General features: G+C 36.7%; 1 protein-coding gene across 2 annotated transcripts in view; it reads left to right on the top strand.

The window, feature by feature from the left end:
• ARHGAP18 (Rho GTPase activating protein 18) overlaps positions 1-14,995 on the top strand; it is a 125,369-nt gene that overhangs the window by 93,440 nt on the left and 16,934 nt on the right. For both annotated transcript variants that reach the window (XM_081251373.1, XM_081251374.1), the window contains exons 8-12: positions 2,451-2,528; positions 5,185-5,344; positions 8,112-8,194; positions 12,473-12,679; positions 13,731-13,871. In XM_081251373.1, the coding sequence (XP_081107499.1) occupies positions 2,451-2,528; positions 5,185-5,344; positions 8,112-8,194; positions 12,473-12,679; positions 13,731-13,871 (669 nt within the window). The remainder of the gene's footprint in view (positions 1-2,450; positions 2,529-5,184; positions 5,345-8,111; positions 8,195-12,472; positions 12,680-13,730; positions 13,872-14,995) is intronic.

Here is a 14,995-nt window from a genome sequence, read left to right as displayed (position 1 = left end):
GGATAAGAGCCTTAAAGGTTTTTGGCTCATATAAAAAATAAAAGGGAACATACAGAGTTTTCTATTAGATAACACTCATCTGTTTGCATTCCCTCTGAATTATAAGCAAGAAAAATCAGTGATTTATCATGAAAAATATTTTTTGATTTATCAGCTGACAACTCATTTAGGTATTTCGTTAATTTTGTAGAAAGGAAAGAATTGGAAACCACTGATCTGCAAAAATTCTTATTACCATTCTTCAGAGGATTACATTTTCTCCATTATTGAGAAATATACCTCAAAAGGACTTTAACAAAGCTTATCTAATATCTGTAAATTGTATCTGTTTCTTTTTTTCCCTACTTAGAGGTACATTGTTTAAACCATATTCTCAGAAAGGGTTGGGGAAATAGAAATATTCTTAATTTTTATCTATGGCAAAATTCTGCCAAATTAGCAAATCCTATTTTCACCATCGAACTAATCAGCCAAATCAAAGATACTTTGTATCAAAAATGTCTGACTTCATATTCATTAGTTCATAAATTCATATAAATGTATTATCTATTTGGGGAAAGCCTATGAACATTACTGTTAAATTTTACACTGTATCTTATAAGATAAATTACTAAAAGCAGCATGATTAAGATATATAGATCATTATAGTTATTCTCCATTTTTAAGTCTTGAAAATAAAAGGAAAGCTGTAAAGCATTATTTATATTTTAACAGTGGCAATATAATGTGGTAGCAAAAAATATGTTATTTTCAAAGTGAGAAATATGAGAAAATACCTGGCATTCCTTCAGACTGTGTGTGTGTGTGTGTGTGTATTGAATGCTGGTATTCAGCATTAGAGAATAATAAAAAGAATTCAAATATAAGAATGCAGAAATTACTCTCATTCAGTTATTTAGAAATCATCAAATTTTCCTGTGTATTTAATAAAAGCAAAATTCATATACTGCTAAAAACTAATTTGGTCCAGCTGCTAGCTAGCATACAATTTTATTTTTTGTTAATAGAACATTTTAAGCATTTTATAAGATGAAATAAAACAAAAATTACATGTACATTGAATAAATGTTGCTTGGTATTTTTTGATCAATTTGGTTTTAAATACTTTATTAAATAATGCTCGTCTAATCTAAAATAATTCATGTAAAGATTTTTGCTGTGGGTTTTTATCCAGTGTAACTTGAAAAATGTCTTAGAAATCATTCCAATTGAATATTTTAAAATCATGTACTGCTTTGGTCAAAGATGCTTCTTTTTTCAGTTAATAATAAATCTTTGGGAGAATTTTGAGACTACTCTTTGCTTTATTCTTACCTGACTCCCTCAAGATCAGTGCATTCTTTGGCCATAATCCAGGGATAGAAGAGGTGGGGTCATTAAAGAAAAATTGCCCTGTCTTCCAGTGCCTACATGCTGGAAGAGCCTTGGTAAATCATTAAAGGAGGTTTCCCTGAAAAAAAAAAAATTAAAATTTTACATTATTTTGGCACTCTGGAAGATTTTATGCCTTAGAATATGCAGAGAGTATTATAGTAAGTTTGGGGCTGAGTGAAGAGTAGGTTTGTCTTTCTGAAGAAGGCGATTGTGAAAGGAGGGGAATGGGTGATAGGAAGGAAAACCTACATGATGCTAGGAAATGCTGTATTTAAACTGAGGACAAAGAAATTGATTTCTTTAAAATAGTGGAGTGCCCCCTATAAAGCCTTTGTGTACTGCCCAGGGAATGCACATTCCAGTTGGAAGTCTGCCAAGAAACTGACCACTTCTTTTATTATCTTCCTGGCATCCAGTGTTATGTCATTGTAGTTTCTCCATTTGCCTCTTCTTGTATGTTTCTGCTTTATTTTAAAACAAACAAACAAACAACCTTTGTTATTTTAATGGGATTCTGGAGATAGAGAGATCTGTATGTATTCATCAGGCATTGGCTATGATTTAGAAGCCCTATACAAGAACTGGTTTTTTAAGTTTACCACCAAAAGCTTAAAGCCTAAAAGGAATATTTGCAAGCGGTTTTTTCCTTCATGTCATAAATAATTCTTTCTTTGAACAAACTAAAAAAGGGATGTAAATATGCAAATACTAGAATTTCATAAGATTTATTTGATTGCAGAACGTGTGTTTCTGAAAAAGCAGAAGAAATGCATGGTCTTAGTTGCTTTGAAACAATGAACGTGGGTCAGTGTCTGTTTGGAATAGCACAGCTGTTGTGTGAAATTATATACTTTTCTTCCAAAGGACCCAACTTTTTCTAAATTTCGACTAAAGTGTTGGGATGCATTGGCTTAAAGAATGGGTAGTGGTAGTGCAATAGCATTCAAAACTTTGTGAAATCCAGTTTACATGTCACTGTAATCAGTTTTCCTTAATTATATATGAAATAGATGTTAAATTTGGGATTGTACCTGTTAAGAATGCCAAACTCAGAACGTTCTTCTGTTTATACACAGCTCATTTCTCGCATTGAAGAGGGAGGTTTGGAAACAGAAGGCCTCTTAAGGATACCTGGAGCTGCCGTTCGAATCAAGGTAATTTCTTGGTTCTACTCATCTAAAACTTGTTTGTTTAATTATATTTTTGTATTTTAAAAGATAACTTGTCCTCCCTGCCCCTTCTTCGCATTTTAGAAGACAAAATAGACCAAAACCCTCTTAACATTCAGTTTATATTTAGTTTTTCTACAGGCTCTTCTGATTTTTGTAAGTTTTGATTTTTTTTTCAAAATCACCCTATTACCTGTAATATTACTGTGATAAATAAAGAGACAAATGATTTTAATCTCTCTACTGTGCAGACGTAAAATAGGAACGAAAGTAAACAAGCAAAAGACAAGGGTGGTTCTGTCCTTCTGATGAAAAGAGAACATGGTGAGTCAAAATGTTAAGAGCAGGCTGGTGACAGATTTAGTCAGCACGAGTGACAGCAATTGAGTTGTTGTTTTTTAAGGGCAGGATGATACACTCCACCAGGTGAGCAGAGTAGGAGACTTGACATTAGTTCCCCTACATTATCAGTCTTAGTGAGCTGGCAAAATGAGACTGTCTAAACCACTCTCCTGACTGCTACAGTTCTTTGGCTCACTGGATCCAAGGGTAGCCTGAGTCCGGCTTGAGAAAGAGGCAAGGGGATTCCCAGCCTTCCCAGTTGGAGTCCCCTATCTCCCTCCCCTGCTTTCTTTTCTCTCAAGATGACATTTCCTTCCCACTGCCCATGGATGCTGTGTACCTTCCTCCTTTCTCTGCTCCCCAACTCCTGTGCTAGGGAATAAGGTATCCAATAAATGCATGGTACAAGTAGAATTACCCTACAGATGATGCATACTTCGTACACCTCCACAGGGTTTTGCATTGTACAGGGGCCGCATATTTGGAATTGTAGCTCTATCTGGAAAATTTATCCAGGGAAAATTTTTGGTTAATGGTCATTAATAACCTCCTTTACCCTTATCCTCCAAATTCAGCTCCAGGTCTAAAAAGATAACACTCATTGCTGCCCACATCCAATATTTCGTCATCCTGAATTTGTAAATCCAAGAAAAAATAGGATGGGGGAAGAGATATTCTCTGTTGATTTCCTGAAGATATATTGTGTATGACATCTTTAGAGCTGGATCGGGAAGAAATGACTCTTGGTGGTTGTACACTCTCCTTGCCTGTGACTGTGGCTGTGATGCGTCCAGGACAGGATTACTGTTCATAGGTTCCACAGTTTGCATCACCTGCTGATTTCAATAAGCTTCCTCAATTTAGGCAGACAGTTTCAGCCTACTTGCCTCTTACTACAGGTAGCTTGGCAGAGGGATGAGTTCAACTATATGTACTTTCTTAGAAGGTCAATTAAGTGGATTCATCTGGCTCAACTCTTCAACACAGCCTCTTGTCACAGACTGAATGATGCAGCAGCTGGTCTGTTATAAATAATTTAAAGATAATGTGTAAAATTTTGGGTTGTCTTTCTTCCCCCCTCCCCACCACGTTTCTTGGACTCTCCTGCCTCCCTCCCCCTCTCCCCTCCACCTCTGTCCTCCTGTCCTTCCCCTTCCCTTCTCTTTCCTCTTTTCCCTCTCCTTCCTTCTCTCTCCCCGTTTCCCCTTCTCCCTCTTCCTCAGGCCTTCTCTCCTTTCCTTTCTTCCTTCCCTCCCTCCCCCTGCACCTTCTCGCATCCCTCTCTCCTTCCACCTTTCTTTCCCCTACCGCAATTTCTGGGTTCACCTTCTGTATTTCACCAATTACAGAAGTAATTGGGGTAGTGGATGGAATTGTGCTGGGAAGGGAAAGCCTAATAAATGTACCTGACAGGAAAAACAGAGTGTTCCTTGGGAGAACAGTTTCAAATATTAGAAGGAAGTGACAGAAACTTGGAAGGATTTCTAACATAATAGGATTTCTGCCACAGTGAAAAAGCATATAGAAGATAGTAATTATGAAACTAAATTGATTTATTATTAATAATTTGTCTGGCAAATTTTGTAGAGTCCTCGAGGTAAATGAACTAGGTATTTCTAATTCTGCAAGGACTCCAGCTGCTTTTGGCAGCTGGCAGCAGCATGGCTGGGTCACTGACAGCCTGTGCATTTAAGACAGGTATACTGATGTATTTTCATGCCTCATTAGCTATAGAATTTGGTTTTCCATTTCCCAGAGGTGACTAATAAGAGGTGGCCTTCTGCTTTAGGTCCAGAGATTGATTGTGTATTTTGCTATGTAACATACTTCTAAATAATTTAAAACATAGACTTGTTTTCTTAATGATTTTTTTAAAGTTGGTGAAAAATTATAGTATCTAAGTAAAGCCCGCAAATGTAAAGGCTATTTTAACTAATCTTTTAACTCAGCCTTTGCTGCTTAAGGTTTGTTGCATGTCCAGGAAAATGTGTAAAGTTTCAGAATTTTGGGCCAATGTAAAGGCTATTTTAACTAATCTTTTAACTCAGCCTTTACTGCTTAAGGTTTGTTGCATGTCCAGGAAAATGTGTAAAGTTTCAGAATTTTGGGCCTTAGGTATCATTTTCATTGGTGAAGTACACTTGGGGTGGGAGGAGTAGTATTTTTCTGAGTAATAGAGAAGTGTTGGCCTTTAGTATAGAATCTCTTATAAAGTGGGAAGTATATCAGTCTCAGAAGGAAAAAAAAAACATGCACTTACGGGTAGTTTTTTTTTTTCTCTCTCTCTTCTGCCTTTCAGAATCTTTGCCAAGAACTGGAAGCAAAGTTTTATGAAGGGACTTTTAATTGGGAAAGTGTTAAGCAGCATGATGCCGCCAGCCTGCTGAAGCTCTTCATCCGGGAGCTGCCCCAGCCACTGCTCAGCGTAGAATATCTCAAAGCCTTTCAGGCTGTCCAGGGTAAGTGCCATCCCTCTTTGAAGCAGTCCTTGTGCTGGTGCCATCCATATTAATTGCTTTAATGATATTTTGCATTGCAAAGATATATTTGGATAGACATATTTACTAACTGATGTCAGCGAGTACTCAAATGCCACGTGATGTTTTTCTTTTCTTTTATAAATATACATCTCTGAGTAAATAGATAAAGAAGATGTGGCACATATATACAATGGAATATTACTCAGCCATAAAAAGAAACAAAATTGAGTTATTTGTAGTGAGGTGGATGGACCTAGAGTCTGTCATACAGAGTGAAATAAGTCAGAAAGAGAAAGACAAATACCGTATGCTAACACATATATATGGAATTTAAGAAAAAAAAATGTCATGAAGAACCTAGGGGTAAGACAGGAATAAAGACAGAGACCTACTAGAGAATGGACTTGAGGATATGGGGAGCGGGAAGGGTAAGCTGTGACAAAGCGAGAGAGAGGCATGGACATATATACACTACCAAACGTAAGGTAGCTAGCTAGTGGGAAGCAGCCGCATAGCACAGGGAGATCAGCTTGGTGCTTTGTGACTGCCTGGAGGGGTGGGATAGGGAGGGTGGTAGGGAGGCAGACGCAAGAGGGAAGAGATATGGGGATATATGTATATGTATAGCTGATTCACTTTGCTATAAAGCAGAAACTAACACACCATTGTAAAGCAATTATACTCCAATAAAGATGTAAAAATAAATAAATAAATAAATAGAATAAAAGTCTTTCCCTACCTCAAAAGCATGAAAAAAAAAAGATAATAGAATGTTCTCTTTGGGTATGGATTAATTGCATGCCCTTTAAGCAATACAATGTACATATTTTCGTGTTAAAACCTGGAAACTTCACACTTCTTTTTTAATAGAATGAATCACGTAAGCTCTGTGATACATTTTTCTTTCCAAGTGTTAAAAGCAACACTTACTGGAGAAGCTGTGGATTAACAGTTATCATAAAAGCACAAGGAGGTATGGCAGAGTCTGTGATTATTTCCTGAAAAATTAACTTCTGCAATTGTCATGCAGAAACATGGAACAAATCATTTGGCTGCCTCATTGGTCAGGGGGCAACAAATTTCTCATGTCTTTCCATTTTGTGGTCTTAGGCAAGCTCCAGATTAATGTCTCGAGTAGTTCTCAATTCCTTTCCAGTGAACAGAGAGAGCTGACGAGGTTCTTGTACTGGCATAATTATACCTTTTAGTCAGAGAGACCGTCAAAAAAGGAAAAATGCTGTCACCACATTCTAGTGACCAAACCATACTTTAAGTTCCAAATTGGAACACTTTTGAGAGTAAAAGGGAGGCACTATTAATGATTATGTTGAACTAAAGTGTCAACCAGAACTGTTCCAGGCTATTCTTTTATTTTTAACTGAGGTATAATTGACATACAATATTATATTAGTTTCATATGTACAATGTAATGATTCGATATTTGTATATATTGCAAAATGATCATCTTAATATGTCTACTCAACATCTGTCACCATACATAATTACAGAAAAATTTTTGCTTGTGATGAGAACTTTTAAGATCTACTCTTAGTAGCTTTCAAATATGCAATATAGTGTTATAAACTATAGTTGCCATGCTGTACATTATTTCCCCAGGACTTATTTATTTTATAACTGGAAGTTTGTACCTTTTGACTCCCTTCACCCATTCCCCCCCGATCCCCACTACCTATGGTGGTTCAGGTTGTCCCACCAATCTATTCTCTGTATCTATGAGCTGTTTTGTTTTTGTCTTTGTTTTTGTTTTTGTTTTAGATTCCACATATAAGTGATCATAGGGTATTTGTCTTTCTCCATCGTATTTCACTTAGCATAATCCACTCAAGTTTCATCCATGTTGTTGCAGATGGCAAGATTTCATTTTTTTTAAATAGCTGAATGTTATTCCATTATGTTCCAGGCTATTCTTAAAGCATGTCGTATTGAGATGTTTCCCATGAGTTACCTCATATCATAGCATTTATTCAGAATTTTTAGGGAAACATGACTGAAATCATGTGTTTAAAATATATTTTTTAATGGTTAAGTTGTGCTATTTTGCATATATATATATTCCTTGGATGTGGATCAAAGGACCAAATTTATACCTGAAAAACAAATGCCAGAATGATTGCAGATATCCATGAGTATTACCTAATGGGGTAAGGGCTACTGAAAATAAGAAGTATCAATGAAAATAATGTACCTCTTCAACTCTTTCATTGCTGGTTGGTCTTCTAGTTCATTCCACAAACATTTTTTGAACACCTATTGTGTTCTAGGCTCTGTTTTACATATTCGTGCTGGAATCGATGGACTCTTACCATGTACACCACGTAATTTGTTAACTCACGATTATACCAAACAAACTTCACTGTTGCGGGTCCACCCTGACACCATATCATAGAAGGTCTGATCTCCTATGTCTTTACACTGGGGAATAATTATCACGCAGAAGTTAAAATTATTTCCAAAGCACTGTTGTGTGTCTGCAAACATAAAGCTGCCCCTCATACACTCATAGTTGGAAGTGAGCATTCTGAGAGAGAGAAAGCTCTATAGCAACAGCTGCTTCTCCTGATCTCCCCCAGACACGATCCCAACAAGGCTTGCTGCTCAGGCATTGTGTCTCACATTTCACAGTGATGTTTATGCCAAAAAACTTTTTTCTTACAAAACGGAAAAAGAAAGTAAAGAGAAATGTTTGGTAAAGACAAACGTTCAGATGTATTTAATCTGTCTGCAGATCTTCCAACCAAGAAGCAACAACTACAGGCTTTGAACCTTCTGGTCATCCTCCTGCCCGATGCAAACAGAGACACACTCAAGGTCAGCTGGATTCATTTATGTTAAATATCCCTCAGAACTAAACAGAGTAATTTTTCATTATTTGTGGCAAAACAAAATGATGTTATCGTGGAGACGTTAGTAGTTGTCTATAAGGAAAAGACCTATTTTTAAGGGTAGATGGTGAAAGTCTTTAACTCTATTAATTTATTAATCAGGTTAGTCATGTTAATAGTATCATAAGGCATTTTTAAAATTTTTTTTCAATTATAACATTTCTTCTACCAAAACAGGTGATTGAGGTTCATTTGTTAATAAAAACATGGGTGCCTTTTGGTTTTTTCTTCTTTCTATTTTCCTGCATTTTCCAAATTTTATCTGGTGAGCATATACTAGTAAGGTGAAAATTGAATGTTTAAAAAGAAAATCCTAAGGCTCATCAAATATAGCCCACTGTTGCCTAAAAAGGTTACATTTGTTTGTAGTTCCAAGCAGTAGAGTTTGAAATGTTATAATGATGATTTTGAAATGTTCGGTTAGCCAAAAGATAGACCAACTCAAATAAATTCTAGTTATTTCTCTAATGGATTACCCTGAGTTTCTGATTTATATCATCATTTCGAAGTGATTTGGTCTGATATTCATATGATTAAATACCATTGACTATGTATTGTCAGAGGCTTTCATAATAATCAGTGGATTGTTCCACATTGATTAATTTTCCTTAATGAAACCATTTATAGAGTAGTTAGAAAAGGTTTAATTATAAACTTTTATAAAAGAAAAAGAGAAATTTAAAAAATATAATTTAGAAAGAGCATCTCCCTTATGTTTTGTTGTTGCCGTAAAAAAATTTTTTTTTTACAGGTAAGGGTGAAACCCTTGCCCATTTACCCCCTATGGTTCTTTCTATTTAAAAAGAAAAAAATCATGTCAAAAAATTTCCTGTCAAAAAGCAAAACCACCAGTTGGTAACTCTTGGAAATGTCTTTCTGTACCTCATTAAGACTCCCTGAACTGAAGCTAGGTGAGCAAATTCCATGCCTGTGGAATGAATGTTAATACTCAACTTTTCTGGCTGAAGCAGTTGATGAGGATTGCTGGAATAAAAACACTGCATTGCTGCAGGAGAACTTCCAGAGAGTTAGTTAGTCCCTTTACTAAGTCAGAAAATAATCTTTCGCTTCACTGATTAACTGAATGAATAACTGAGAAGGCAGGTTATGTTTGGTTTGGTTTGGTTTTCGAGACAGAAGCCAACTCCAGAAAGGGTTGCATTCAAACACTGTGTGACCAGGGCTGCTGGGTATGGGTGTGTAAACTGTGGCTGAAATAAGGACATCTGGCCCAGGATGAAGCGGGGACCGATTTTCAGTCTGTTCTCTGCTTGCCAGCTGTGCCCTTGACACAGGGCATCAACTACCTAGAAAGAGGAATTTAATCCATCTTTTTCTTTTTCACATAAAGGTGCCTGTCTGTGTGATTGGCCCTGTGAATGACCAATATAAGACAGAAACTGAAAGACATGATTTACTTAAAATATGCCTGCATTCAAATGAGTTCAAATAATTGTGGGAGGAAACGCTTATTTCGATATGGTGACTCTTGGGCATGGTTGGTCTAGAACTTGTTCTTGGATTTTGCCTTTAAAGTCCCAGGCACATTCTTTTAAGACAAAATCTGTTTAAAAGTGTACTTTTAAAAATTTTAAAGTAGTTTTAATTTTAGCATATAAGGTTACTGGGAGCACAATTGTATAAATAAGGTGGAAAATACTTTCTTAGGGTAAAAAATAGGAAAATGCCAAACAAGTAATTTTACTAATTTACTTAAGCTTTAGTAGCTTAATTAGCCAGCTCTGATGAAGGTTTCAAACGAGATTTCTAATAACAGAAACACCAAGACAAGTATACCATATGTAAGAGAATAAACCATCTAAATTTAGTTCTCTAAAAGAGAAGGGAAACCTCATCACAAGGTAATTTCAGGAAGCTTAATGTGAACTTCCTCAATTTTCCCAGTCCTATTGCCACTTTTTCCGTTGCCATTTGGAGGGACGGGATCGTGTGCATAACTTGGGTAGACTATTTCTACAGCATATCTAAGGGTTTGGAGGGACCATGTTAAATCCCATGTCTTGGTTTGAGTCTAGAGCAACAGGTGTCTTTAGGCAAGTTGCTTGACCAAGATTTTTTTTAACCTTGGGTTATCGTGCATTTGGACCAATGATCATACCTACCCTTGACTTGGAGGAATAACAAAGACTAATGTTAAGATATCAGTGGGGAATTCATGTTACTATAATTATTGGCATGTGTTTATCCTTTTTGAAGTTTTAGGAAGTTCATTGTATACATTTTCTTGCTTAATCCTGGCAGGCTAGGAGATTAGTATTCCCATTTTATGAATGAGAAGACTTTAAAGAACCGGGATGCCAAAAGGTTTATCCCAAGATCACACATAGCTAATAAGTAACTGTGCTAAGACTCAAACTGAGTTTTCAGAGAGTGGGTCCAGTGATACTTACATAACACCAGACTGGTGATAGATACTTTTTTTTTGGCCACACCTCGTGGCACGTGGGATCTTAGTTCCCCAACCAGGGATCAAACCCGTGCCCCCTGCATTGGAAGCACAGAGTCTTAACCACTGGACCACCAGGGAAGTCCTGGTGATAGATATTTTTAAGAAAGGACAGTGCTTATAGATCAGATGAAGAGACAACATATCTGAAGATGAAGTTCTTTCAGCAAAGGCTAGGTTAACATTTTATTAGTTTCATATCTACATATACACACACATATTCTAATATCCTGATAGTAATATTTTGAATAACTTTATTGTATTATGTACCCCACATTTAAGTGGTTTATTACCTAATCTCTGCAATTTATGCTTGTAAAGAAAGAGATACGCTGGCCCCTGAATAATTATTCTGGTCTCTGGAACAAAATTAAATCTTTTTTCCAAACCTTACCAATTAATCTTTTGTCCTCATTTGAGAAGGTGTTGTTTCTATTTAACCTTATGCTTGGATTACAGTTTAACTTTGTGAGCACTGGACCAGAAATTAGATACATAAATCTCATTGTTAAATAGTAAGGCTATGCCTTTAGTTTGTTTCAAACTTCGAGGGTCTATATAGTAGCTAAACTGGACTCAAGATCAAGCTGTTAGAGCTTATAGGAATATTTTTTCCCCCGAAACCCTGTGAGAGATGAACACAGTTTTTTTTTTGTTTTTGTTTTGTTTTTCCATTTTGGCATAGTTTATTTGAAATTTTTCAGGTAGGAATTTTAGGCTAAGTATGATAACATGCTTCTTTTAATAGTTAAGAGTTCAGAAACAAAGCCAGATAGACAGGCAATTAAATTCCATCTCCACCATGTGCTTGCTCTGTGACCTCTGGTAAGTTACATCCATTCTCTTAGATGCTGTTTTCTCATCTGTATGATGGGGATCATTATGGCATCTATTTCCAATCAGGATTAAGTGAGGTGATCTCCATGAAGTTCTTAAAACAATGCCTCACCTGTAGAGATCATTGAATATCTGTGCAGTTATTGTTGTTAATGTTTTGGGCCAAAATTGATTCAAGAAAGAAGGCAAAAGAAGAACTTAAAGCTTTATGCCCTAGCAGAAGGAGGGTGATCTAAGCTGCTGTGGCTTTTGTGGAGGGGTGCTCAGAGGACACATAAGTGTTGTCCATGGAGTTGGGAAGTGGGGGGCATCAAACTGAGCATAAACTAGCCTGTTCTGCTGAAAAGCTTCTTTTCGTTCATTCATTTTTTTGAAAAAAGTTCTCTTCTCTTTGTCTCTGTTTCCCCTTCTCCCCATCCCAGTCTCCATTCTTTTTGGATTCCAAGTCAGCCAGCTATTGAGTCCCTTAAAACAAACGCAACTGGGATTGAACGAGCCTTTTTAATGGATTTTTTTTTTAATATTTAGAGATAAAAGTACAGCACTTCCTGCAGCAAGTGAATACTCGTTTAATATTTTAAACTATTTTTCAGTGCTCCATGGCTTTGATAGGCAGGCGGTCTGACACTTCTCCATCCCTCTCCCCACCGCCCCGCTCAGATGTGTGTCCTCTTGCCTCATTCCCCAGGGCCATAGTCCACAGCAGAAACACAGCACCAGCTCCGGGTGTGTTAAGCAATGGAGCAGCTTTGAGGACAAGGCCCACTGGATGTGGCTGACTAACTGTGGTTATGCACAACTTATTATTTTTTTTAATAAATAAAAATCCCATATGTTGCAGTGCCTTAATCTCTTATCTTCATGTATAACACAGATCTCAAAGCATTATTTCTGTTTCAGGCCCTGCTTGAATTTCTCCAAAGAGTCGTGGACAATAAAGAGAAAAATAAGATGACAGTCATGAATATAGCAATGGTCATGGCCCCAAATCTCTTCATGTATCATACATTGGGTTTGAAGTCCAGTGAACAGCGAGAATTTGTAATGGCAGCTGGGATAGCTAATATCATGCACTTATTGATTAAGTATCAAAAACTTCTGTGGACAGTAAGTATATATTTTCAAGTTCTGTTAATGAGTGATGATATCTAAATTCTGAAGTCTTTTTATTGTTATAGTCTCTATAAAAAGGTAACCAATATAGGTGATTTCAAATGCAGTTAAAAAAATTGATATCTACTTTTAAAAATCTCAGTTTTTAAAATGCCTCCATGATTAAGTGTTTCAATTTGGTAACTTCTAAAATATTTTATTTTTGCTAATGGAATTTCTGAGGATTATTTTTTCCTGGATTATTGCTAGGTACCTGTCAGCTCTTGTTTATTGGTGAGTTTTTCTTTCTCTTTTGACAGGAGAGGCTAGCTGGTTATTAGAAGGGTATAGGTTAGTTGGAGGCTAGGTTGTAGATAGGTGGCTGCTAAAGGGACCAACTGCTGAGTTCGTGGTGCCTAATGCCTGTCACCTCAGGCAGTCTCCAGTCCTGGCGTAGAAGACGGTCACTTGTCCTTGAACTTCACCAAACCTCTTTTTAAAAATTAATTAATTAATTAATATTTTGGTTGTGTTGGGTCTTCATTGCTGCGTGTGGGCTTTCCCTAGTTGCGGCGAGCAGGGGCTACTCTTCATTGTGGTGTGCAGGCTTTTCTCTTGTTGCAGAGCACGGGCTCTAGGTGCACGGGCTTCAGTAGCTGCAGCACGCAGGCTCCCTAGTTGTGGCTCACAGGCTCTAGGGTGCAGGCTCAGTAGCTGTGGTGCACGGGCTTAGCTGCTCTGTGGCATGTGAGATCTTCCCGGACCAGGGCTCGAACCTGTGTTCCCTGCATTGGCAGGCGGATTCTTAACCACTGCACCACCAGGCAAGTCCCCAAGCTTCTTTTGGAACCTTACCCAGTGTGTGGTAATTTTCATCACCTGGATGCTCTGTACACATGGTAGGTAATATGATGAATTTTTTTCCCACAGATTTAATGAACAGCATAGTCTTATCAAATAGAGACTTTACTTCTCTCCAAATATAAGAAACAAAGATAATTATTTCTATAGTTTAAAATGGTACTACTTCTTTTTCCTCTCCAAACTTAATTTCATTTCTCCATAGATTCCCAAGTTTATTGTCAACCAAGTGAGGAAACAAAACACTGAAAATCATAGAAAAGATAAAAAAGCCATGAAGAAATTGCTGAAGAAAATGGCCTATGACCGGGAAAAATATGAAAAGCAAGATAAGAGTGCAAATGATGTAAGAAACACTTGAAGATATGTGTAGTTATACAGATTGCAGTACTGTTTTTAATATCTTATATACAACAAAGAGTTTTGAATGTTTTTGTAGGATGAATTTCTACACACTTAGTAGGCTCTGGTACTGTATATAAGTTAAAGGCATCAATAATGGTAGCTATGCTCCTATTAGTACTAATGATGAATACGGATAGCTGCACAGGTCTTGGTGACTCAGCATGTGAGCTGTTGTTAAGGAACAAAAGAAGATAATAAGACAGGAATGTCTCAGCACACACCCACCCACACATAAACACACAGAGGACTCTGTGGAGATTCCAGTTGCCCACTGAATGTGTAATGTTTAGTAATTAAAGAGTCCCTTGTGTGAACCATTGACCTTTTTTCCTTCACTTTTCTCATCTGTAAAATGGGGGAAAAAACTAACCCAGATAAACAAAATGGTTAATATTGGTGTAGTGCCTGAGATCTTTCCTAGACTTCAGTAAGTCCTTAAAGTGTCTTAATTGGAACTTAAGAATTTGGAGAGAGTTATGTTGGAATGCAGAAAATTAAAATATTTCAAAAAAGCGATATTTAACTCTTAGTATTCATAAACTTCTGTAAGAGGATAGTAAGAACTGGGTTTAAAATAATGAAATATACATGAAAACACGTTCAGAAGAAGTGAGTTACCAAAGCTCTAACTTAAGACCATGAAATGCAAGGGTTTCTATTGTTCTATTTATGGTGAAGACACCCCTCCACCACCATCACCACCATAGAGGTTCCTCAGTTACATGCTGACATCTTGTGGAATAATGTGGAAATGCAATTATCAGCCTTTGATTTTTTCTGCTTTGGCCTACTTGGGGATCCAGTAAATTTTTTTCTCCTTTATTTATTTATAGCTCTCACTCTTACAAAATGGCATTTTCCTGGCATTAAACTTTTGTTGGTCAATTTCAAAGTATCCTTAAAAGCATAAAATTTAATAAGTGGGAATTGTACATAGTGTTTATATTTTTTGAGAAATGCTATACAGGTTAGAAAGGGTTTTTGAGATATCATTCTTGTTTAACTGAGAATGTTCTATTACCTCTAAAGATTATGAATACGTGAACCTCTTCTCTTTTGTAGCCC

This window comes from Mesoplodon bidens (genome assembly GCF_964165515.1).
Source record: "Mesoplodon bidens genome assembly, chromosome: 12".
Classification (NCBI taxonomy): Eukaryota; Metazoa; Chordata; class Mammalia; order Artiodactyla; family Ziphiidae; genus Mesoplodon; species Mesoplodon bidens.
The sequence above is the reverse complement of the archived record's forward strand: the minus strand, read 5'-3'. Positions and strand labels throughout refer to the sequence as shown.